Source organism: Eurytemora carolleeae, unplaced genomic scaffold, assembly GCF_000591075.1.
Source record: "Eurytemora carolleeae unplaced genomic scaffold, Eaff_2.0 scaffold36, whole genome shotgun sequence".
Lineage (NCBI taxonomy): Eukaryota > Metazoa > Arthropoda > Copepoda > Calanoida > Temoridae > Eurytemora > Eurytemora carolleeae.
Genome location: NW_019396086.1, coordinates 305948 through 329967, shown reverse-complemented (window position 1 = coordinate 329967; position 24020 = coordinate 305948). Strand labels below are relative to the sequence as shown.

General features: G+C 32.6%; 2 protein-coding genes across 6 annotated transcripts; both read right to left on the bottom strand.

The window, feature by feature from the left end:
• Positions 1–401: 401 nt before the first annotated feature.
• On the bottom strand, positions 402–7132 carry LOC111718300 (zinc metalloproteinase nas-13). 4 transcript variants are annotated; one of them, XM_023493851.1, is made up of 10 exons: positions 7045–7132; positions 6900–6959; positions 5976–6056; positions 5299–5412; positions 4788–4852; positions 3753–3839; positions 3120–3203; positions 2013–2072; positions 1853–1882; positions 406–904 (listed from the first exon to the last, which is right to left on the bottom strand). In XM_023493851.1, exons 1-10 carry the CDS (start codon positions 7096–7098, stop codon positions 805–807), a joined length of 735 nt encoding a protein of 244 aa, XP_023349619.1. In that variant the 5' UTR covers positions 7099–7132; the 3' UTR covers positions 406–804. The 4 variants fall into 4 exon arrangements, with proteins under 4 accessions (XP_023349622.1, XP_023349619.1, XP_023349620.1 ...); XM_023493852.1 differs by lacking the exon at positions 1853–1882 and having other exon boundaries at positions 408–904; XM_023493853.1 differs by lacking the exon at positions 1853–1882 and having other exon boundaries at positions 804–921.
• A 2868-nt stretch (positions 7133–10000) lies between these two features.
• On the bottom strand, positions 10001–18764 carry LOC111718277 (zinc metalloproteinase nas-4). Of its 2 annotated transcripts, XM_023493820.1 has the most exons (16): positions 18689–18764; positions 18066–18125; positions 17721–17816; positions 17233–17340; positions 16359–16423; positions 15571–15657; positions 14516–14602; positions 14136–14195; positions 13785–13839; positions 12641–12705; positions 12065–12118; positions 11387–11490; positions 10897–10964; positions 10596–10646; positions 10504–10533; positions 10001–10125 (listed from the first exon to the last, which is right to left on the bottom strand). In XM_023493820.1, exons 1-16 carry the CDS (start codon positions 18749–18751, stop codon positions 10021–10023), a joined length of 1158 nt encoding a protein of 385 aa, XP_023349588.1. In that variant the 5' UTR covers positions 18752–18764; the 3' UTR covers positions 10001–10020. The 2 variants fall into 2 exon arrangements, with proteins under 2 accessions (XP_023349588.1, XP_023349589.1); XM_023493821.1 differs by lacking the exons at positions 17721–17816; positions 18066–18125; positions 18689–18764 and adding an exon at positions 17473–17684.
• Between the last annotated feature and the right edge of the window lie 5256 nt (positions 18765–24020).

Genomic DNA, 24020 nt, shown 5'->3' with positions numbered 1-24020 from the left:
TTCCCAGCCCTACTGATGAAAGGATTTTGTATATCTTACATGAAAAGGAGAGAGTCGAAAATCGAAATATGTAGTTTGTGGTGCAGGGTAGGAGGGTGTCCAGGTATGAGGCAGCGTTGTACTACAGTCATCGTCGTATATATCAATATAATGAAGACAAATTTCTATTTCAATTGTGATTTCTACCAAGCTTTTAAACATCATAGATACACATAAACACGGACTTCCTGTATGTTACCAGTATCGGACGAAATCATGATGAGATCAAGAGATGAAATAAAAATTGACGAATCCCCCCCCCCCAGGATTAACTCTTAGATTAACTGTTTAACTGTTTAGGGACAGAAAGTCGTCTTTTACAGCTGCCCATGATCGAACTGTTCACAAAATACCACTGGCAAAGCCGGTGTGACGTTGAAAAAGTGTCCGGGCGTGAAATAATGCTCGGGTAGAGGGGCACTTCTTGATGATTTGGACACTTTTTCCACAATATCAAATTATGGATGCATTGATAAAGATCTGCTGAACGTAAACATCTAGTTAAATTAGTTTTTAAATGTAGCAATACTAGAAAATATGTAAAAAACAATATTTCGTCTCGAATGTCGTCTTCTTTTCAAAACATTAGTAAATTAACTTCTGACCTTTCATATTCAAAAGTTATGTAAAAATAAGTCGCTAAAATGTAAATTAATCTGTTCAATATAATTAGATAATTTTTAATTTAATGTTTAAGACCTAAACACAGTACCTGGACATTATTTCACGCCTGAAGACTTTATCACGTGACACCGGGAACTATAGCTAATCACAAGCAATTAATTTTTGTAATTGATTTTTTATATTTACTTGTCCTGTCTCTATATTAGTTCTGACAATCTTCACAAAACCATCCCGGTCCGGCCTGCAAGCAGTACAGCACTGAAAACCCAAGTTCATTTAATGTACCGGCCTGACTTGTATATCCTGTATGGGACAGAGCAAGTTGTATTGTATAAATGCAGACTACTGAGTACTGAGCCCGAAATTTAAAAGAGTATCGTTCAACAAAACCCTTGAGTATCCTTTTTGGGGTCTTAACATTTTGTAGATTTTGATTTGAGAGATTCGAAAAAATGGAGAACATGAAGAAACAAATATTTCATAATAAGAAATTAATATCCACAAAACTGCCTAATCCCATTCGTAAAACCCGGGTTTTAAAACTGGTTTTCATAAAGATACCCTGTCTTAAGTTTTGGGCTCTGGCGGCAAACCGGGACGGTACAGTACACCAAATAAATCATCCCCTTCTCGGGAGATTAATGTGACAGTACAATACATAGAGAAAACCAAGGAGATATTGAATAGAATGAGGGGGCGATAGGGTTTCCGTACACTTTGCTGTGACGTTTTTGGACTGCTGAAGAACTAGTTTTTGCGTAACAACAATAACAAAGGCAGCCGATCTTATGTAAAAAAGCATGAGTTAGTAATTAGTATACGGTGAATCTTCATCTAATGCGCCAGAGATGCCAGATGTCTGTTTATCATTTGTGTTATTGTTTACAATCTCTATTATTGTTGTTACGCAAAAACTAGTTCTTCAGCAGTCCAAAAACGTCACAGCAAAGTGTATGGAAACCCTATTGCCCCCTCCTGCTATTCAATATCTCCTTGGAGAAAACACCTTATTCTTTATATCATCCCTCATGTGTAGTATGTACACTGTACAATATAAACATTACACAGGATAAAAAGTACTGTACGCTGTACACTGCAGTGTAAATTACCGTTAATTTTATTGTAAAGAACATCAGAAAAGCTTCAATTTGTAACAATAATATTTGTAAGAATATACAGAGTTACCAACATAGAATGAGACTCCAAAGACGACCTCCAACTAAAATAAGTTCAAAGTTGAATTTAGTTTTTTGGCAAAGAACCAAAGAAGTGTACAGCTGCATGGATTTAAAGGAATAGACAGTATATATTCCGTACAGTCGTCTCTGTTTATGTATTCGTATTTTTACCTTGACTGCTCGTGGAAAAATCCTATAGCATGCATTAGCTCATGAGTGATAGTTCCCTTCCTTGAAACAACATTAACAACATTAACAACATTAACAATATTAACAACATTAACAACATTAACAACATTAGAAACATTAACAACATTAACAACATTAACAACATTAACAAAACTAAAACACCATTAACACCATTAACAACATTAACAACATTAACACCCACAAATGTATTTAACTTTTTAATAGCTGAGCAAAGTGAAAACTTTGTGATGGAAATTAGGGTTCCAAATTTTCATTCGAAATAATTCGAATATTTTTTTAATCTTGCTCAAGAACTAGTCATCTTGGAAAATCACTTTTTATTTTTTATTCTACAATACTGTGTTTTCCCATCAACAACCCCTATAAGGGTTTCCAGCGAAAAGGGGAAATCGCCGATAATTTCGCATTTTTTCGCATTTCGTTCGCTCGCGTTTTCGCTTGTTCGCGAAAAAAAAATGCGAAATTTTGAGAAAACAAAATGCGAAAATTTTGCGAAAAAAAATATGTAAGAGAAATTTTTTATTACAGGGTATTCCACATCATATTAGATCGTGTTAGCTCAAAAATGTGATCTTAGGGACTAATAAGAAATTTTAAAAACAATAAATCAACTTAAAAAAATATAAAAAGTTTTTATAAAAGTTTTCTTGCAAAGAAATACTAGGTTTTTAAAGTATTATGTGCGTTTTTTAAGCTAAAGCTTGGAGATAATCTAATATGATATGGGACGCACTGTATGATTTAATAAAACTTCTAATGCTGAGCTCTCAGAGCAGAGAATTCCACAAATTCTTTTGCGCAGGCAAATTTTTTAATTGTTGCAGTTACACAACTTTTCGCCGAATTTTGCGGAAAAGTTTTTGCGAAAAGTATCTTTGCTAAATTTCGCATAGTTTGCTAAAATCATTTTCGCGGAAAAGTTTGCGAAATACGATCGAAAATTTTCGCATTTTGGAAATCCTACGGTCCTATTTGGTAATTTTTTATTCATTTGAAAAATATTTGGAACACATGTCAATTTAAAGAATTCTTTTTTTTCAAGTATTTCTGATAGAAGGGTCGACTCACGACATGCAACCAGGAAAGGCTAAGTTCAATGGTTGACCTCCACCTTCTCTACCAACTACAGACCAGCAACCTGACTCAGTAAACCTTAGAAATATAATTTTACATTTTTAAGATATTCACACTAATCCTCATTTGTTGCCATAAAAGAAATTATGGCTTAGATATTGTCATTTCTCTGGTATGTGATTAATTTCTACTGAGAATATTGAATTTTTCATAATGACAAAAATACTAAAATATTGAATTTTTGGTTTCTCTGATCTACAGGAGTTATTCCTGTTTTTTATCATCATTGTTATAAAAAAATAAAGGCATTTACAAAAGGAACTGAGTTTTTGCCACAAACTCAAATTTTCAAATTTCCTATATCTCTGTAACTCTTTGATATTTCAAACTTGGATAGTTCGAAATATCTAAGGTAAAAAAATATAGGGATTAGAAAATCAGAGTTTGTGGCAAAGACTCAAATCCTTTTTATCTCCATTATAATGGGGAATGATATTATATTCTGTCTATTTTAAAAAATGAGTCCTCGCCACAAACTCAATTGATGTATTTGAAAAAACAACGGTTCCGTCATTTTCTTTTTTTACAGTGTGTATTTCCAGGGGTATATTTTACAGTGTATCTTACCCTATTTTTATATAATTTCCAGTCCAGACACCTCTGGGACAATCAACCCGGCGCTCACAGAAATGGATGCAGTCACCAACTTTGTTCCTAAAAATTTAATTATTTTGAATTTAAATTGTTTTTTCTTGATAGGACTGTCAATGTAATTTAGTGAAAACCTTCATTTACAGATTAACATCAAATTCACAAAAGCCTTTGTCCGATCATGGATGGATAAAATAGCAAGTCACTGTAAAAGTGACTTGCGGATTTAAACTGATGAGAAAATACAGGAAAATGTCAAAATTCAACAATTTTTTTTAATTTATGAGTATTAAAAGTACCCTGCTTAAAATAACAGTACCATTAAAAATGAAGTGGGGGGGGGGGATGTTCAGTACTGTAGGGTAAGACAGACGCTGAACTCCAACATTTAAGTGTGCGAGGTGGGGAAGACTTCACTGCCGCGCTTAATTGAAAGCATGATTAAAGGGGGATGACATTTGTAGATCGAGATTGAATCCTAGCCGCAGCGCTCGGCCCAGAAAGTGTCATAACTTAACCTAACCCATGGCCGCAGCGCTCGGCCCCCTAGCCTGTCCTAGTCGCAGCTCTGCGCACAGAAAGTGTCTTAACCTAACCTAACCCTAAATAAATACTAATTTAATTGAAAATTGTTGAAAAAGTGGTCTTGTACAAAAGTAAAATCTGCAGTGAAGTCTTCCCCACCTCGCACACTCGAAGGTTGGAGTTCAGCGTCTGCCGTAGGTTAAAAGCTAATGGGCAAGGTCAGGTAAAAAGTATCTGCCGTGTACTGTAAAGGAAAGGCAAAAAGGTTCGTCCCAAAATTCAGCTGCGTTCACTAGTGTACAGTACAGTACACTACAGTACGGTACAGTACAGTACAGTACAGTACAGTACAGTACAGTACAGTACAGTACAGTACAGTACGGTAAATGCAGATAAACTTGACGCGAACGATTTGATAAAACAGGGTCACTAGTACTTGAATTAATTGAATTGAAAATTGATTAGTTTTACTTTTAATTTACTTACTTGTATTCTACTTTGATGACGTAGTTCAGTTTGAGTTTCACATACAAACGATACCCATCTTCAATCTTAATCAATTTTTAAATTCATATTTCCCTAAATGTTTTCAACTAAATACAATAAATAAATTTCAGTTTATAATCATTTTCGTCGACTAAAACTATAAAACAGTTTTTGATTAATTTCAATTAATTTTGCTCAATATAAAAAACAAGTACCTAAATGTTTCGATTTTATTTAATTAAATTTAAAAAGAAATTAAAATGTTACAGTAATTTCAAAAGACCGTTCAAGACGTACGGGAATGCCACATGTACAACTATACCCGGCCATAACACCTTAATCTGAAAAATAATTGGCTTGTAAAGTGTTTAATTCTGAAAGTTTATGTATTGTTTCTTAAGGAAGAAATGCACAAGTCCCTTTTCCAGAGAAACCACAAATGAAAATAAACACTCTATCAAGGGAGGGTACCTTGAAATGAAAAATGAGAATTAATATTGTCATGACCCACCCCGTCGTAGTTTATTTGGTAAGGTATCCAATGAGCATCCCATCTATCTGCTACAGTTCCAGATCTAGCCTCAACATAAGTCAAGTTCTCCAGATTCACACGACGGTTTACATCCTAAAATAGCTATAATAATAATAATATATAAGTAAATATATAATAGATAAAAAACCTTATATTTCAGGTTCAAAATCATTATTTAGACAAAAAGATGTTTTTTTAAAATCAAAATTTCATGGTTATAATTATTACTACTATTATTATTACTATTATTATCGGCTCAGTAACATTTTGCCTAGTACAAATTCGCCTAGTACACTTTCGCCTAGTACATGTTCGCCTACTAACTTTTTGCCTAGATAACATTTTGCCTAAACACAGTTTGCCTAGACAACATTTAGCCTAGAGAACATTTTGCCTATATAACATTAGAAGGTAATTTTCGCCTAGATAAATTCACTAAAATTTATAAAATTCCTCTTTTTTCTCAAGAAATTCAATTAAAAGCAAAAAAAATTATAATAATGTTTACAAATTTTTTCTTAAAGGGCACTAGCTCGTTTGGTTTTCCCTGCCTCAATTAAGGACGTCATGTCGACATCAATGTGAGTAGAAAACTGAATGATTTAAACTACAAAAAAAAATTGATATTATCAGTAATTATCATCAGTTAACAATACCTTACGTGAAGGTTGAATATCTCCTTCTATTAACTCTGGCTTAACATTAGAGCTTTGCTGGTCAGCGTTCTGTGCTGTATCCTGGGCAATGAAAAAAAAGATTATCTAGAGAATGTCTATTCTGATAAAAATGGCTCGAAGTTTACTTTAAAAGATATTAGGCAAAGATTTTTTTATCAAATAGATAAAACAGCTCGTTTTGAACTTTCAAAAAACGAAAAACAATCGGTAATCTATTTGATGCAAACTTTAGCTTGACGTGGAGAATCTATTTTGAAAATTACATACATAGTATCTAGTTCAGTGGAACTCTACATATAACTTCATTAACAATGGAGTCCCCCAAACTAAATAATTATTTAACGTGAATATATTTGAGTTGCAAGAATACTGCAAACTGTATTGTTTAAGTTAAATGCTGACAAGGAATTCTCACTGAAACTTCTCAACTAATTAAACAACTGTACAGTGTACATAAACTTAAGTGGAAAGAAACTTTTAAGGGTGTAAACTATCGAAAGTCGGTTTGGGAACCCAAGTTTTTTTTGCCGAAATCTTGGCATCTTTTGTAGATTCTTATTAAAAAATCAACCTTGAAAGGGATGAAAACTTAATCAAGTTCACATCGCCGAAACCCGGTTTTGTGGTTTTACCATTTCTAAAAATTCCTTCTCTGAGATTAAATTATCCCTGTCATTTTGTAAACACACAGGAGAAGGCAACATTTAGAAATTATATATTTAAGATCCAATTCTAAACTCAAGAGGGTTAATGTTGCTGCATCAAACCTAGTTAAATTATATTTCTAAGACTCATCTTTTCAATTTTTAAAGAATGTTAAACAGTTTAATAATAGCAATCTTTCAAAACACGAATTAAGGATATTTAACAAAAAAAAAATATAGTATTTTTAATTTTCCTTACAGTGAAAAACTTGTTTTTAGCCAATTGATCCGGAGTAGGCATAAAGAAAGAAAAAGTAATCTGAAAATAAGAAAAAATTAAAATTTGAATTCTAAGTGAATGCAACAAACTTTCTCTGTCTAGTTTCCACTAAAGAAGATGATACCTGGGTTTCTATAAAAATGAAGCAAAATATATATTTCACAAACTCAGCTCTCATTCTAGAGAACAATCAAACATTGTTTCTATCCTAGCCGCCATCTTGAAATATAGAAGAACATGGAAAAATGTCCGATGTTTCTACCGAAAAAAAAAATTAAATCTTTATTTTCGACAAAATTTTTGGAAGAGTAAGTCAGGGTTCAAAAAAGGAAAACATTTTTACTAATTTTTTCATGGAAAAATTAAAGCAATTGAGTCTTGGTCAACATATCCCAATTTTCTAATACCTATCTATCTACAACCAAATAATGTGAACCTTTGATATTTCAAATTTTAATTGTTTGATATAACAGAAGTCACAGTTTTATATATCTAAGGCCTACAACATTGGGTTGTTAAGATATAGGGATTTAAAAATCAGAGTTTGTGGCAAAGACTCAATTCCTTTGTTTTCCAAATCAAAATCAGAATGGGTTGGTTGTGGGATAGTTACAGCCTAAATTCATAGCAAGCCTACTAGCTTTGTTTACAAAATCTGTGTACTGCAGATTCTGGGAGAAATATAAACAAACTCAGAGTTGCTTGGACTAAGTTTTACTTATTATCCCTCTAGAAACTGTATAAACATACACTAGTTGTGTAAAAAAGATTTGGGTTAATTTGATGTAGTTTTAAGCGTGACTTGATCCCAGTATTTTGTTTAACAATCTATAACGATCTTCTGTTTCGTCGTCGTAGACTGTACAGGGTTTCCTTCAAAGGATGAGACTGTTGAGGTGTCACTATAGTTTCAGTAGAAGTAAATATTTCCATTTACTGATAGCGCCGATTGAAGGATTCATAACTCTGATTGGATAATGAGATAGATAGAAAGATAGATGATACCGCCATACTATTTCTATTAGTTCAGAAAGGACAACAAACACATGACTGAACCCTAATTGGACCAGGCGCTAACAGACTCGGCAATTAATCTCTCATCCTAGTTTCTGTAAACTTGGCAATTTATTTTTAAATTCATTTGGTACTCTGATTTTCTAATTCCCCTATATCATTGCAACCTAATGTAATTGATCAAATAATCCAAGTTTAAAATATCAAAGGTCTACACAATCAGGTTGCAAAGATAAGGAGAATAAAATATTTCAGGGTTTGGTAAAAACTCCTCCTTAATGGCTGATACTTTATGCTTTTCTTAATATTTTAACTGCAGGCTCGACTCTGCAATATCCTATTTAGACGCTGTTGTAACGATAAACCTTTTGGGAGACAGAGTTTTCTTGTGATCCAATCATTTGAGTGGATTTTTATTAGCAAAATTTAACTTAAAAATGAAAGGATTATTTTGTTATTGAGTAAAAAAGGGCTGTAACGTAGTTCAAGAAACATAAAGGACGTATAGGCTAAAACCTATCAACTCTATGAGTTGATCGCGACCAATAATATTTCTATCTGATGTCCCTTTTTCGAGAAATTGATATAAAACTGTCAACTCCAATATAAGTGACATTGTTTTTGTATAACAGTTTATTTTTTGGCCGCAAGATGTCTCTGCTTTCGTTATTTCGGGGATTTCGCTTGGGAGAGATACCTAGCTGGTGGTTTCTCTTGATGTCATTATATCTTCAATTTGTGTTTTCAGAAATTGAGACTTTGCCACAAACTCATATTTTCTTTTCCTTATATCCTATACCTTAAATATATCTATACATTAGATATTTCTAACTATCGATTCTGTTATGCCAAATATCAAGGGTTTGCACTAACAGGTTGCATAGATTTAGGAATTAGAAAATTTGAGTTTGTTACAAAGACTCAATTTCTTTGAAATAATGTTGGAAAAAACAGCCAAACATTTACAAAAGAAAACTAAATTAAATACTTTTATAATTCTAATATTTAAATTTTCCATTTTTGTATTTTTTACCTAGTTTATTTGATTACTAGATTTTTTAGTCTATTTTACAATCAAGGGTTCCCTCAAAAGATTCAGCCCATTCGGTCCAGCCGGTTGGCCAGCTATAGCTGACATATAAATATATATGAGCGGAGAGCTTTATTATAAAGATTAAACATTTTTCAACTGGTCGATCAGAAAATTCCGACTAAGTTATTTAAAATTTTCCATTTATTTAACAATTGAAAAAAATTATAATCTTAAACCTAATTTAAAGGTAAACTCTAGCTAACTGTAAGAAATAGAATATCAAAATAAGAATATTTCCTATCAACGAACTCCGATAATTTGTCTACATGAAAAAAAATAAAAGAATTTTTCTAATATATTTTGATAAAGTAAAATTTTTTATCATTAAATATATTTTATAATTCATCATATTATATTTTTCGTTACAGTTGTATTACTTTAAAGTTTTAAAAACTACTTTAAAAAACATATTGACTTGTTGCTTCAATCCCTATATCTTTTCAACCTGATTGTTTTAATCTTTAATATTACAAACATAATTCATTGGATCTTACAGAGTTTATAGTATAAAATATCTAAGGTCTATAGTCATTGGGTTCTAAAGATATAGGGATTATAGAATTCAGTGATTGTTGAAAAAAACTTGTCATAAATAAATCAGACATTTTGTTGACAGTGCCTATATAAGGAACAATTCTAATTAAAAAGAAACTCAGAACTTTGATTTATAATTCTTATATCATTGCAACCTGTTGTCTTATACCTTTGATATTTCAAGCTATGAATTCTACGAAATCAAATAGTAAAATTTCGAAATATCAAGTTGCGAACATGTTTGGATTCTAAAAGGAATAGAATTCTATAACATAAAACAAAATGGTTAAAATCCCATTATCCTTGCAACCTGATGGTGTAAACCTTTGGTTTTTAAACTTAGATTGCTAAATCTACTTTATTGTTTGAAATATCAAAGGTCTACGGCATTGGATTACAAAAATATAGGAATTTAAAAATCTGAGTTTATGATGGGTGATTAGTTCCTTAGATGTATTTTTATATAATTAGATAAAAAACTGTGATGAGAAGAGCTGTGAGGGGTTGAGGATTGGAACCGGAGGATCTGGTAATATTATTCGCAGGATCATTCAATATCAAATCCTGCACCAATTCATCAGTTTTTCATTAACAATTCAGAATACAGTTGTTTGTAAATAGATATTGGAAACTTTAATTGGGCGCTTCGCGGCCCCTTTTCTTTATGGTTCTTTTCTGTTTAAATTGGCGCATTTTCAAAAATCATAAATTTCTTGGCAAAATTTTCAAGTTCGACCAGCCATAAACCTTTGAACTTTGAGCTGCCTCAAAAATATTGTGTTCGATCGGATCAAGAGTTAGTTGAACACCACTTCCTTGGTTCAAGTTGATCTCGGTTGCAAAGAGTAGTTCAACTATCTCCCTCGTTAGAAATTCTGACCTCAGACAATATTAAAAATGTTTAAATTTTTAGTTAATCCAAACGAATCTGATGAAATTTTCCTGGCATTTAGCATCGTCATAATCTTTGCTCTAAAATATATGAAATATTAAGAAAATTGTTAGTTTTTAATCTTTATATTTAATGTTTCCACCTTATCTATATATTTACATCTGCAGGTTCTAGGGGTCCAAATATTACAACCCTAAATGGAAAGATATTTTAAATAACATTTTTTTAAATTTCTTGGTTAAAGAATTTCCCTCTTATACAAAGTGGCTCTCGCAACCCACAACCCCTCCCTCGCAACCCACAACCCCTCCCTCGCAACCCACAACCCCCCCCCCAAAAAAAAATAATGTTTAAAGATACTATAATCTTAATGATTCTTATCTTATCTAAACTTGTTAAGTACTTTTTCCTTCCGTTTATACTTGTGTGAGACATTGTTATACCTCTCCTCCTTTTAATCCTGGTTTTGAATAATGTCGTCTTATCTTCAGCTCGTCACAGAAACTCAACCCTGTTTGTTTAATTTTATACATTTAAAAAATTTTTAAGAATTAATTTAGATTTTTTTTCATGGTTATTCAAATATAATCCCTTTTATCTGATCTTGAAACGTTTAAAAATGGACTGATTCAAATAACTTTAGATTATTTTCTTCTTACGGGGACTTTAACCGATCTTTCATTGGCCTTTTTTAGCCTTTAGTAAAGTCGAAACTTCTGAATTGTTAATTTCTTTAGAAAGCCCTAATTCTCGTCTTTTGTTCCGATTTCCGGCGGATTAAATCATTGCCTGCAGTCATAAATCCATAAAATATCTACTTTCGATCAATGATAGATCGCAAAAATAAGAATCAGCTGATTTTCACGGATTAAGCGCTTTATCAACTTTTTTATTATTTGTGCCAATGTTTGTCTTTTTATCATTAATACCAACCTATTCTTTGTCCCATATAAGCTCCTCTTCCCCAGTTTTCAGTCTGAGCTTTTATGGACTCCCAGGCCAGAGGGTTAGGGTAGATGGTTCGGGTTAGGACAGCACTGTAAATAAATATTTAGGCTGAGAAGTAACATGAATGTAATACATGCACTAGACAGGACAGAAAAATTACAATTATGTCCGTCTGTTAATTGGAAAATTGCCAGTAAAAAAATATAATTAATTTCACTAGATAGGACTTCAAAATTACAATCATATGACTCAAAGATACTTTAGCACACCAGATAGGACAGAACATCTCATTGATGACAGAAAAAGAAACTTTAATACACTAGATAGGGCATAAAAAAATACAGTCAGCGGTACTTTAATTTATTAGATAGAACATATGCAATTACATTGATTAAAGTTAAATAAATCAGTAAAAAATACTTGTATACACTTGATGGGACAAAACAAAAAAGTTCGACACTGTATTAAACTATTATTAAACGACAAAAGAACTGAGTTTTTTTTTGGTTAAAAAGAGGATTTAAAATTAATAAATCCCCTGAATAATTTGTTCAAACAAGTGCAAAGTATAATTTATTTTTGTACGCTTTGAGGTTATAATGTACAAAATGAAAGACGACATCTTTAAATGGTTGTCAATTTTGTTAAAAGTTCCTTCCTTACCCGACACCTCCCCAATCTTTGTTACGGAAAGCATACGTATCATAATGCATCACACTAAATAAACAACAACAAAAATTTGCAAAAAAATCTATAAATAATTTTTGTTTTGCATGATAGTGAAAAGAAAATAGTTAAAATATCAAAATAAAAAAGTTTGAAATGTACAAAGAAAAATATGTAATACCTTTGTGGGTAATAAAATGAGTGTGATTATGGCAAAAGAATATAAAAGTTTAAAAATAGACAAATCTGCTTTAAAATTTCTTCCTTAAATGAACTATGGAGTGTAGACCCTTCGTTTGTACCCAGTAAACTTTTGCGATGAGAGAATTCCTTATTTTTACAGGCTGAACATTTAGCGCTGGAAAACTTGATGTTATCCGTTCACATTTAAGTTTCCCGACAATCAATTTTCATCCTGAAAAATAAGAAATTCTCTGTCATAGTTAATCAGACAAAGATCTACAGGGTACCGGTGTGAATCAGACAGTTCAGTCTAGAAATGAAAGATTACTTGAAATTACGTGTGCAGTCCCTTTAAACCCTGTTAATTCTAGATAAATCAAATTGATTAACCTATTCCAATCATACAGATCATACATCTCAGTGCTAGCATCACTTTGTCTCTCAAAATTACCTTCCTTAACAAACAAAAAACAAATCTTTTTTAAATCCATGAATTTTAGATGAACACTAAAACTTATTGTTTTCCACGATGAAATCACACAATTAGCTGTACTGTACACTTACAACTTTTTACTAATATAATCAACAAATATGCAGTACGCTCTCGGTATAGTTCATGGCCTATAGAATTAGTAAAGGATGAGCGTACATCGTCACTCTATACACTATAACCTCGTTGCACAAGTTGCAGAAATTGAAACTTTTGTTCTTGGATATTCATGGTAATCTTTAACGATCTTGATATCTAATATGACTGTAAGCACTTTTAAATTTGGAGGCCAATGCTTGATATTACTTTTAACAAACATTGTGAGTCAGCCATTGTTACTCGCAATCAAGGTTATAATTCCAAGAAAGTTATTTTAGATGTGTACGCATCTTTTGTACTGCAGTGTACAGTCTCTAGGCGGTAATGTAAACACAAGACGGATGTCGAAGTCTGACATGGGATTCATCTTTCACATAAAAAAGCAATGAAATAATTTAATGCTTTTAACCTCCTCGGATACTAAACGAACACTAATGCATCTATTCTTGTTTACAAATTCCGCCCAGAGAAGACTGGTTTCAATATGTACGCAGAGTAAACGCAACTGCAATCAACTTTCCTTGCATTAGTACCTTGCTCGCAATTAAACTATACAATAATCCTGTTAAAAATTAGAAATACAAAGACGACTTTGCTAAACAGTTTAATTTATTTGAAATGTAAACGAATATTAAAAATAAATCAATTTATAAAAAGAGCGCGACAAAATGTTCTTTTCTTCTAGTTTTGTTCAAATATTTATTCTACTTTATTATTTTCTATCTCACCCTAAATTGAATTGCAAATTGAATTACCTAAACCTATTTGATCCTTTATTTTTTATCAACTTTAACCCCCCCCCCCCCCCAATCAACTCCTTCTTACTGGATCTGTTTTTAATGCTCCCTTCTTTTTCCTGGACCTGCTTAATTTTCTTATTAATATTCCTTACAAAAATTAACTTTACCATCACTATGTGGGAACTTTTCCCAAAAATCAACTCACCTTTCCGGACTTAACGTTACCCATAACAATCTTAACGTATCCATCTCTATCTGGCCTGAAGCAATCATTCGAAATAAGCAATACATTTGTATACCAGCTACTATTCTTTTAATTCTTTTTAATTCGTATATATGGCCCAAACCTTGTTTTGAAAAAGCAAAAAATACTACAATCTTTTGATTAAGTTTTAAAGTTCTATCACTAAATTGTAGTCAACAAACTTTCAAGCTTCAATTAATTTTACATTTTTTTCAATTTCATTAAAAGTTTTACATTTGCTGTCGTCCTCGTTATTCCATAAACGAGTCTGTTCTTGTAATAGAAGACGACCTGTCCGGACAATATTTTTACCTGGACTGTTCATGGTAGAACCCCAGAGAGTGCATTATCTCGTGTGCCATGGTTCCCTTACTTTCTCCATTAAAAGAATAAAACCTGACTGATGGGTTTTTAACAACTTATGCTTCAAGAGACTTGTGATTATCTCTAAAATGATGTTTGAATTGGCAATAAACTACAAAACTAAAAAATTACAATCGTTTCTGATGATTTGATCAGTCCATTTAAAATGTTTAAAGGGTACTGTTGTGAATTGGGCATTCCACTTTACAAATGGAAGGTCACTTGAAATTAGGTCACCAGTCCCTTTAAAGAAATTGCATCGAAAAATCAGAGAATTTTTCTGATAAATTAAGAACAAAAAAAATTTGAAAAAATGGAAATATTCCTACTTTCCGATACATGTTGGAAATTGAAGATTTACAACTTGTTCTCCTTTCTCCATCCCTACACTAGACCAACATCCAGTAGGTTCAAACCTGATCATTAGGATAGGATCAAACCTGATCATTAGAATAGGTTCAAACCTGATCATTAGTCAAACCTGATCATTAGAATAGGTTCAAACCTGATCATTAGGATAGGATCAAACCTGATCATTAGGATAGGATCATGCCTGATGATTAGGATAGGATCAAACTCAATTTTTAGGATGGGATGAAACCTAGTTTTTAGGATGAGATAAAACCTAATTATTAGGATGGGATGAAACCTAATTATTAGGATGGGATGAAAACTTACTTAATCTTGACATAGTTGATGAAATGTTAGATGAAATAACTTACTTCATCTTGACATAGTTTAAGAAGTGTTGGATAGAATAATTTACTTAATCTTGACATAGTTTAAGATGTGTTGGATAGAATAACTTACTTAATCATAACATAGTTTAAGAAGAGTTGGATAGAATAACTTACTTAATCTTAACATAGTTTAAGAAGAGTTGGATAGAATAATTTACTTAATCTTAACATAGTTTAAGAAGTGTTGGATAGAATAACTTACTTAATCTTAACATAGTTTAAGAAGTGTTGGATAGAATAACTTACTTTATCTCAACATAGTTTAAGAAGTGTTGTATAGTATAACTTACTTTATCTCAACATAGTTTAAGAAGAGTTGGATAAAATAATTTACTTAATCTTAACATAGTTTATGAAGAGTTGGATAGAATAACTTACTCAATCTTGACATAGTTTAAGAAGAGTTTTATAGAATAAATTACCTAATCTTGGCATAGTTTATGAAGTGTTGGATAGAATAACTCACTTTATCTTAACATAGTTTATGAAGAGTTGGATAAAATAACTTACTTAATCTTAACATAGTTTAAGATGTGTTGGATAAAATAACTTACTTAATCTTGAAATAGTTTAAGAAGTGTTGGATAAAATAACTTACTTAATCTTAACATAGTTTAAGAAGAGTTGGATATAGAATAACTTACGTAATTTTGACATAGTTCCCTGAATTACGAATATGTTTAGGACAGGATGATCTCTCGCAAAGATGAATACAGTCTCCCAGTTTATTCCTGATTAGAATAGACTTGTATTAGATCTGAGCTGGGAACTTTCGTGTTGGATACTCATAGCCTAGATTGCTTGATCTAGATATCCCCCTTTACCACTCTTGATTTGAGGATCAATGCTTAATCTCTTCATTTTAGTTAATTTTCCCTGATCAAAGCTGCCTTTAACACCTGACTGGGTACGATTACCATGCGGAATATCGAATAAATATTTAAATTATCTACATATTAACAATTGATCTTGATATCCACAACTAAACAATAGTTCCAATCTTTGGAAATCTTGGGATCAAGCATTGATCTTCATCTTATGTAGAACTCGGAATCAATTTAATCCCTCGTCAATATTCCCGTGGTTGGCATTTAAAAGTGCTCACATTAAATATCAAGATCAAGCGTATGTTTAAGATGATCTACACTCCACACAATAGTTCCGACTTATGGTTTTTAACTTTTACTAATACTTTTTAGATAATAGTTTTGCCAATTTTATAAAATAGATGGCGCTCATAACTTTAGCAAAGTGTAAAAAAACATATTTTTGATAATTCCAGTTTAATATAATTTGCTGCAAAACCAAAAATCTTTTTTTTCTTAAATCAAATAGAAAGGAAAAAACAATAAATGTGTTACGAAATATTTTTTAAAATGAAGGAAGACGAACTTGTACCCCCCCCCCTTCACTTAAAAAAAAATATATTTACTTGTATTCAATATTTACAACATAGTTAAATTTTATTTTTACCCAGGACCGGAACTCTTTAGGAACCTATAATATGTAGAGAAGTTAGAATTTGTCATCTATTAATTTGTTTTAATGTTGAAAAGGCCAACTCGATTGGGCTCAAATTTTTGGAATGGATAGCGTTCTAATCCATAGTTGTTCATAAACGGTTAGAGGCCGAATTCAAAGAAATTTAAACCGCGTCACTGAACCGCCAAAAACCGGTTCCAATTGGGCGCCGACTCAAATCTCGAAACACTAAATTTAATTTCAAGCTGAACAATGTTTGAGACGCAGCTTTGAATTCGGCCTCAGGATTCTGTAATATTTACTCAAACATTCATATTTATATTCTTAAATCTTGACAATTCACTAATAGGGAAAACATTCCAGATAATGCTGTAAGAAAATGCTCCTGAGAACAAATAAAAGTTTAAATGGTTATTAGAAAAGTATCATGGACTAGTGGAGCCAGGTAAAAACAAATTATAAAAAATCTTCAATATATCAATAAGTTTATGATAAATTTTATCTGTGCGTAAAATTACCAAAATGATACAGTGAAACCCTTAATAACGAATACATCGTAAGAATTGATCAAATGTCGTATTCTTCACTTTCAGATAATGGAATGTTGCAGATATTTAGTTTTTTAAATAAATGATTATATGGAACTCTTTAAAACTGTTCCCGCATATTCATGGCTATTTATTTATTTTCGCAAATACTGAAATTTACGTAATATAGTATAAAACTCATTGAAAAATTGTCAAGACGACATTTGATAAATTCTTCCGATGTATTCGTTTTTAAGGGTTTCACTGTATATAAATAAGTTGTTAGATTTTTTCAACCTTTTTCCAATCTACTTCATAGGGCCAGGTATTGTATTCCCATCTATCATCAAGATTTCCATTCCTAGATTCTTCAGTCTCATCATTCATTAATCCACGGTTCTTTTCCTAGAAATATTCATTAGTTCACAGTTCTTTTCCTAGAAATATTCATTAATCCACGGTTCTTTTCCTAGAAATANGTTGGATGGGGATGAAGGGATGGAACCATATCTCCTAGTTGTATAGAACCTACTATACCTGGGTTGGATGGGGATGAAGGGATGGAACCATATCTCCTAGTTGTATAGAACCTACTATACCTGGGTTGGATGGGGATGAAGGGATGGAACCATATCTCCTAGTTGTATAGAACCTACTATACCTGGGTTGGATGGGGATGAAGGGATGGAACCATATCTCCTAGTTGTATAGAACCTACTATACCTGGGTTGGATGGGGATGAAGGGATGGAACCATATCTCCTAGTTGTATAGAACCTACTATACCTGGGTTGGATGGGGATGAAGGGATGGAACCATATCTCCTTGGATAAGTTCAGGTTTCACATTAGAGCTCTGCTGGTCTGGGTTCTGAGCGGTATCCTTCGTAACAAAGATAATTTTATTTATTTGACTTAAAACAAATGAGAAATACCAAAACCAAAATTAGTTTTCGACCTTGTTTTATAGAACTATGAACAATCAAATTTTGATTGGATATTTCGTTGGAACCTCATAAATAGCCTTAGCTCAGTGTAAACAATTTAAATTTTGTATGTTGACTTCTAGAGGTAGTTCAGGTTCCAGTCAATGCTGGGTTCTCTAGCTATTGATAATATAAAATGTACTTACTGAGTAGAATAAATTTGCTGCTAATTCTAACGGCGAGGGGAAGAAGAATGCATGGGAAACCTAAAACAAAAACAAAAAAATTTATTTATAATTCAAAAAACGTAAAGTTTATCACTAATTTAATGATGAACCAAAAAGTGCTTGTTAAATCCTATCCTATGTTTCTGTAAAGGTTTTTACTGCGTGCTTTCTCACACAATCACAGGCCAGTTCCGCTGTGATGAAAAACCGGTTTGCAGGCGGAGAAAGAAATTCTCTTTACAGGCACATCGTAAAGACCATATAAAAGTTTAATTCAATAAGTTCTGTATTGTACCTTGCGAATTGTAACGTATTGGAAAATGGAAATATTTATATTTATATTTTTGAATTGTTTTGAATAAAATTAATCTGTAATTTTAAATACACTTCTATTTTGATAAAACTTTATTTCTATTTGTACTCAAAATACCTTTTTTTCATAAACTGTCAGTAGCAATAAATAAAATTAAGCAAGACATCTAAGAACGTGAAATCTATCGAAACTGGGTTTATTTTTATCACAAATTGTACAGATATCTACAATTATCGAAACTAGGTTTAATATAAGCAGACTCATCTTTCCAAAATAAAACTTATGAAACCTTAGAGTAAAGTAGAATGAGAAGATAAACTGCTCTCATTTCAGTCAGAGAACAATTAAACATTGTTCAATATTAAACCGCCATATTGGAATTCAATAAAACTCCCAAGTTTGAAATTTAAATTGTTGGAATGTTCGAAACCTATATTGATCTTTTACATTTTCAAGCTCCTGGATCAGACAGGATATCATAGGCTTACAAAGTTTTATTAAAGTTATGCTAATTGTTTTTTCAACAAAAGTTTGCGTTCTCCCCTGAGAGGAAACAATTTTTATAATATAATTTGTCATAATCATTCATATCCCAGCGACACACAATTAAACTTTAAACTAATTTTAAACAGATGGAAATGTGACTTCCCCATCATCCTCCACCCCCCCTCCTTCCCTCCTCCCTTTCCCTTTTTCAGCATTTTATTTAGATATATAAAGTTGTAATCTCTGTTTGTCTGTCTGTCTGTTTTTATGTCCGATCATAACCCCCTTGACCGATTTTCTTCAAAGTTGTATTGTTTTATTGCATGAGGAGCTCGGAAAAACTACGGTAATATTCTTAGCTTGGTTTTTAGATTCTAAGCGGGTCCGTTTTTATAAGGAAAAATAGATCAAATCGTAATTTACTACCAAGCGCGGGTAAACGGTGGAAGTATTTATGAGTATCATTGACAAAGCTCAAGCTAGCTCTCAATAAGTTTGCTTAATTCTCTGACCAAAGATATCAACCAAAACGATTTTTCAAAACGTTGTAAAACTGTTTAATTTTTTTTGGAAAATGTAATAAAAACAACTTTTTCATGGGACAAACATCTCAGATTCTCAAACATTCTCAAACATCTCAGATTCTCAAACATTCTCAAACATCTCAGATTCTCAAACATTCTCAAACATCTCAGATTCAATCCCTTCTCTCCCTTCCATCTCTCTCAAACTTTATATAGTAATTTAAAATATCTGAGAGTGTTATTATTCAAATAGTTTAAAAATAGTTTTAAATTGTCGCAATATTTTGGTTTTTATCGGATCTTCCACTTTGTTGAGTTCTTTCATACATCTAATAGATCCTTGTGGGGGGGGGGATGGGAGCAGGGAGGGGGCTAAGCGGGAGGGATGCGAGGTGAGGGGGATGGGATAAACTCGAGGATTACACCATCACAAAACATTCCTTACTTTCATCAATAAAGAAGGAAGTTAGAACGTGAACCACAATTGTCTCCGGTCTATTTCTACACCTTGAACGCAATCGATACATATTCTTCTTTTCAATCTTTGGCGTGTTTTTATTTTGTTCATATCTTCTACTATTAGTTTCTTGTATTTCTTTAGGTTTAATTCCTACAATTATTTAATTAATTAATTTTCATGCTTCTCAATATCTTCATTTAAATTTACATCAATTTTTCATCCATTTTCGGTTTTGTATATCTTTTTTTGTTCTTTAGGTCAATCATATCTTTTTAATTTATTAATTGATTAACCGACATAGGGTAAAACGACATAGGGTCAAACGACAATGGTCAAAAAGTGTGACAAAAGGCAAAACTTCAATTAGACTATTTTTTGGTCAATTTGAACTATTTCTGTGTAAATGAGAACTAGCAGCTGCAGCGCTCGGCCACCAACCTGTACCTAACCTAACCTAACCTAAACCTGAAATGAAACATACTTTTCTTCTATTTTTATGTTCATTTGAACTTCTAGCCGCAGCGTTGTGCCCCCTAGCTTGTCCTAACCTAACCTAGCCTAACCCTATGCTCATAAGAACTAGTAGCCAGAGCGCTCTGCCCCCTAGCCTGTTGAAATTGTCTTAACCTAACCTAATTCTGAAATAATAAATAAAATATCTTTCTTTTTCATTTTGACCCTTTGTCGCGTTTTTGACCGTTTGTCGTTTGACCCTAAGTCGCTTGACCATATGTCGGTGAACCTTTATTCAATCGAAAACTTCGGGTCATTTGAATTAAGTACAGAATGGACTTTTAACTAGCGAGAGCAAGTTGTATACAATATAGAATATATACATTATCGTATTATAGACGACAAAATGGGACGCTACACCAAATGTGAGATTATTACCAACCGGGTTCACATCAGGAAATAAAAGAAGTTTAACATAAAAATCCCCCCCCCCCTACCCCCCTGAATATGGTTAATACAAGTAAAGAGTGGGGTTGGAGCCTTTAATCCTGTATGTAAACATATATAGTGTATCTCCAGGGTACAGGGAAACCTTTCTTCAAACCCTTCTCAGGGTTCTTATAAATATATAAGGAATATATCAATATAGGTATTTATAGTTTGTTTGCATGTATTGTATGTATGAGTATATATATATGAAAGGTTCATGCATAAATGTACAATGTACATGTACATAAGTATTTATTGAAAAGCAACTCTAGTACAAATATGCCAATTTATGTTTACATACATATATCCAACTTCCAAATAATCACTAAACCTCTCCAGTATTATCGATGATGAGTATTGACTACGGAGCATGCCGGAGAAATCCATAGAATCCCCCATCATTACAATATGGGGTGGCGTAGTTAAATATATTTTTTTAATACAGGAGACATTATCCGATCCATTCGTTACAGTTATACATCATTTATTCTAGCTTTACAGTATTAATTCCAGCCTTATACCAGTTATTTCAGGGTTATACCAGTAATTTCATCTTTATACCAGTTATTCCAGCTTTATACCAGTTATTCCAGCTTTATACCAGTTATTCCAGGTTTCATCTTTACACCAGTTATTCCAGTTTTATACCATGTTTTCCAGCTTTATACTCGTTATTTCATGTTTATACCAGTTATTCCAGCTTTATTCCGGTTATTCCAGCTTTATATCAGTTATTCCAGCTTTATATTAGTTATTCTAGCTGTATACCAAGTATGTCAGATTTATACCAGTTATTTCAGCTTTATACCTATAATTCCAGCTTTTTACCAATAATTCCAGCTTTATACAAGTTATTTATGATTTTTGCCAGTTATTTAATCTTTATACCAGTTATTTCATCTTCATACCAGTTATTCCAGCTTTATGCCAGATATTCCAGCTTTATTCCAATTAATCCAGCTTATTATCAGTTAATCCAGATTTATATCAGTTACTCTAGCTTTACACCAGTTATATCAGCTTCATTCCATTTATTCCAGCTTTTTAACAGCTATTCCACCTTTAAACCCGCTGTTCCGGATTTTTAGCAGCTACTTGAACAAAATACCCGCTATTCCAGCTAAATACCAGCTATTCCATGTTTTTGCTGCTAATTTAGCCTCATAACAGCTATTTCGGCTTTTTACCAGCTACTCCAGGTTTGTACCAATTATTTCTGATTTGAAGCAGCTATTCCAGCCTTTGAGCAACTATTTCAGTTTTTAGCAGATTTTTAGCTTTAAAGATTCTATTCGAGCTCTATCAAAGCTTTCTCAGATTCATAGCAGTTTTTATTTTTTTCTACGCAAACTGGCACAAATTCATGTTGAAAACATTTTAAAAATCACACAAAATCATACTTCTACAAAAGGTTTAATGTTGGTACTGTGCTTTTTTCTAATAGACTTTTTTCAAGATTGGTATCTTTTTTTTCTTTTTTTTCATCTATCCATCTTTCATTATTTAATCCATGTCTAATATAATTGGTTCCATGAACCCGTGCATAGTGTGTATAGTGTATATGGATGCAAGGATATGGTTTTGATGCGCACGTGCAAAATTTCAAGAAAATTAAGGTTTTGACAGTTTATAATTATATATAAAGGGAGATAAAGGAGAATCTTTATTCTATAGTTTCTTTCTCACAGCTCTAATATAATCAAAATATCGACCCGGGATCAAAAAGGAAGGGGGAGGGGGGGGAGGGGGGGGATGCTGGAATTATTTCAGATATTTGATCCTTTTTTTGACAGGATGCTACAGTATAAGATTGAAAATACTTTTTGGATTGGGAGCTAGGCTTGGATAACTTATAGTATGTGTAATGTCAATCATTGTAAGGGTTTTGGGTTACTCAGTATTTACAACTAGGGTTGGGTTATTAAAAGGAAGGGTTGGGTTATTCATAGTAAGGGCTGATCAAGGCAAGGGTTGGGTACTTATAATAAGGGTTTGGTTACACATAGTTAGTGTAGAGTTACTTAGTAAGGGTTTTGTTACTCAAAGTAAGGGTTGGGTTACTTATAGTAAGGGTCGGGTTCCTCATATTAAGGGTTGTTTTACTCATAGTAAGGGTTTGATTACTTATGGTATGGGTTGGGTTACTCATAGTATGGATTGGGTTACTCATAGTAAGGGTTGGGTTACTCACAGTAAGAGGTTTGGTTACTCATAGTAAGGGTTGGGCTACTTATGGTATGGGTTGGATTACTCATAGTATGGATTGGGTTACTCAGAGTAAGGGTTGGGTTACTCATAGTAAGGGTTGGGCTACTCATAGTAAGGGTTGGGCTACTCATAGTAAGGGTTGGGCTACTTATGGTAAGGGTTGTGTTACTCATAGTAAGAGTTGAGTTACTCGTATTAAAATATAGGGTTACTCATATGGCATGGATTGAACTTTTTTTAGTTGGGCCAAGTAAACTGTTGGGGGTGGTTAGGCAAAAACAAATATATTTTACTTAAAAACTAAAATATTTCAAAGCAGAAACTTGCCTAGAATTGTAGATTAGGGTAAGATGGAATGGGGATGGAGAAAATACTCTACATTGTAAATTGTTTAAATACGGGTATGGAGGGTGGAGGGAGGAAGGGTTGGAAGGATTTTCTATGATTTTATCTGGGTTTCCAGTCGAAAAGGTTTCAATGCCCCCATAATTCAACTAGATTGGATTTAAAATAATCCATTTTTATGCTTCACTGGGTTTTTCAGGGCCCGGCCCCCCAGATGTATTTAAAGATATGATTGTGGATTGGATGAGAAGTTATTCATGTGTACATGAGACGATATCACAGGATTACATTGATTCTTACACTTACTGAACATGAGTAAACACGCAAACATACAATATCCACACACACACACACACACTCACACACGCCAAGAACTACAAGACGCGACATGCTACAACTTAATCCTATGTTTACAGCTTCCCAACATACTTTTATAGAAACTAGTCCGTTTCTTCCTTTCTAATCCACTATCCAGTCCAACAACCTCTATCTTAATACATTTACCCTAAATCCAACCCTGTTAATAAAACCCTCTCCTATCCAACCCTGTTTATAAAACCCTCTCCTATCCAACCCTATTTATAAAACCCTCTCCTATCCAACCCTATTTATAAAACCCTCTCCTATCCAACCCTATTTATAAAACCCTCTCCTAT

What these genes read in the sequence shown, in the direction of transcription:
- LOC111718300 (XM_023493851.1), bottom strand. Translation starts at nt 7,098, where the DNA reads ATGAGAGCTGAGTTTGTGAAATATATATTTTGCTTCATTTTTATAGAA. An exon ending in TCATTTTTATAGAAACCCAG is followed by an intron (nt 6,960 to 7,044) that starts GTATCATCTTCT and finishes TCTTATTTTCAG; the next exon opens with ATTACTTTTTCTTTCTTTAT. An exon ending in TTTTTCCACGAGCAGTCAAG is followed by an intron (nt 1,883 to 2,012) that starts GTAAAAATACGA and finishes AACTTATTTTAG; the next exon opens with TTGGAGGTCGTCTTTGGAGT.
- LOC111718277 (XM_023493820.1), bottom strand. Translation starts at nt 18,751, where the DNA reads ATGTTTAATTGTTCTCTGACTGAAATGAGAGCAGTTTATCTTCTCATT. An exon ending in GTTGTAAATATTGAATACAA is followed by an intron (nt 15,658 to 16,358) that starts GTAAATATATTT and finishes TATTCTAATCAG; the next exon opens with GAATAAACTGGGAGACTGTA. An exon ending in TTATATGGGACAAAGAATAG is followed by an intron (nt 10,965 to 11,386) that starts GTTGGTATTAAT and finishes TTAAACAAACAG; the next exon opens with GGTTGAGTTTCTGTGACGAG.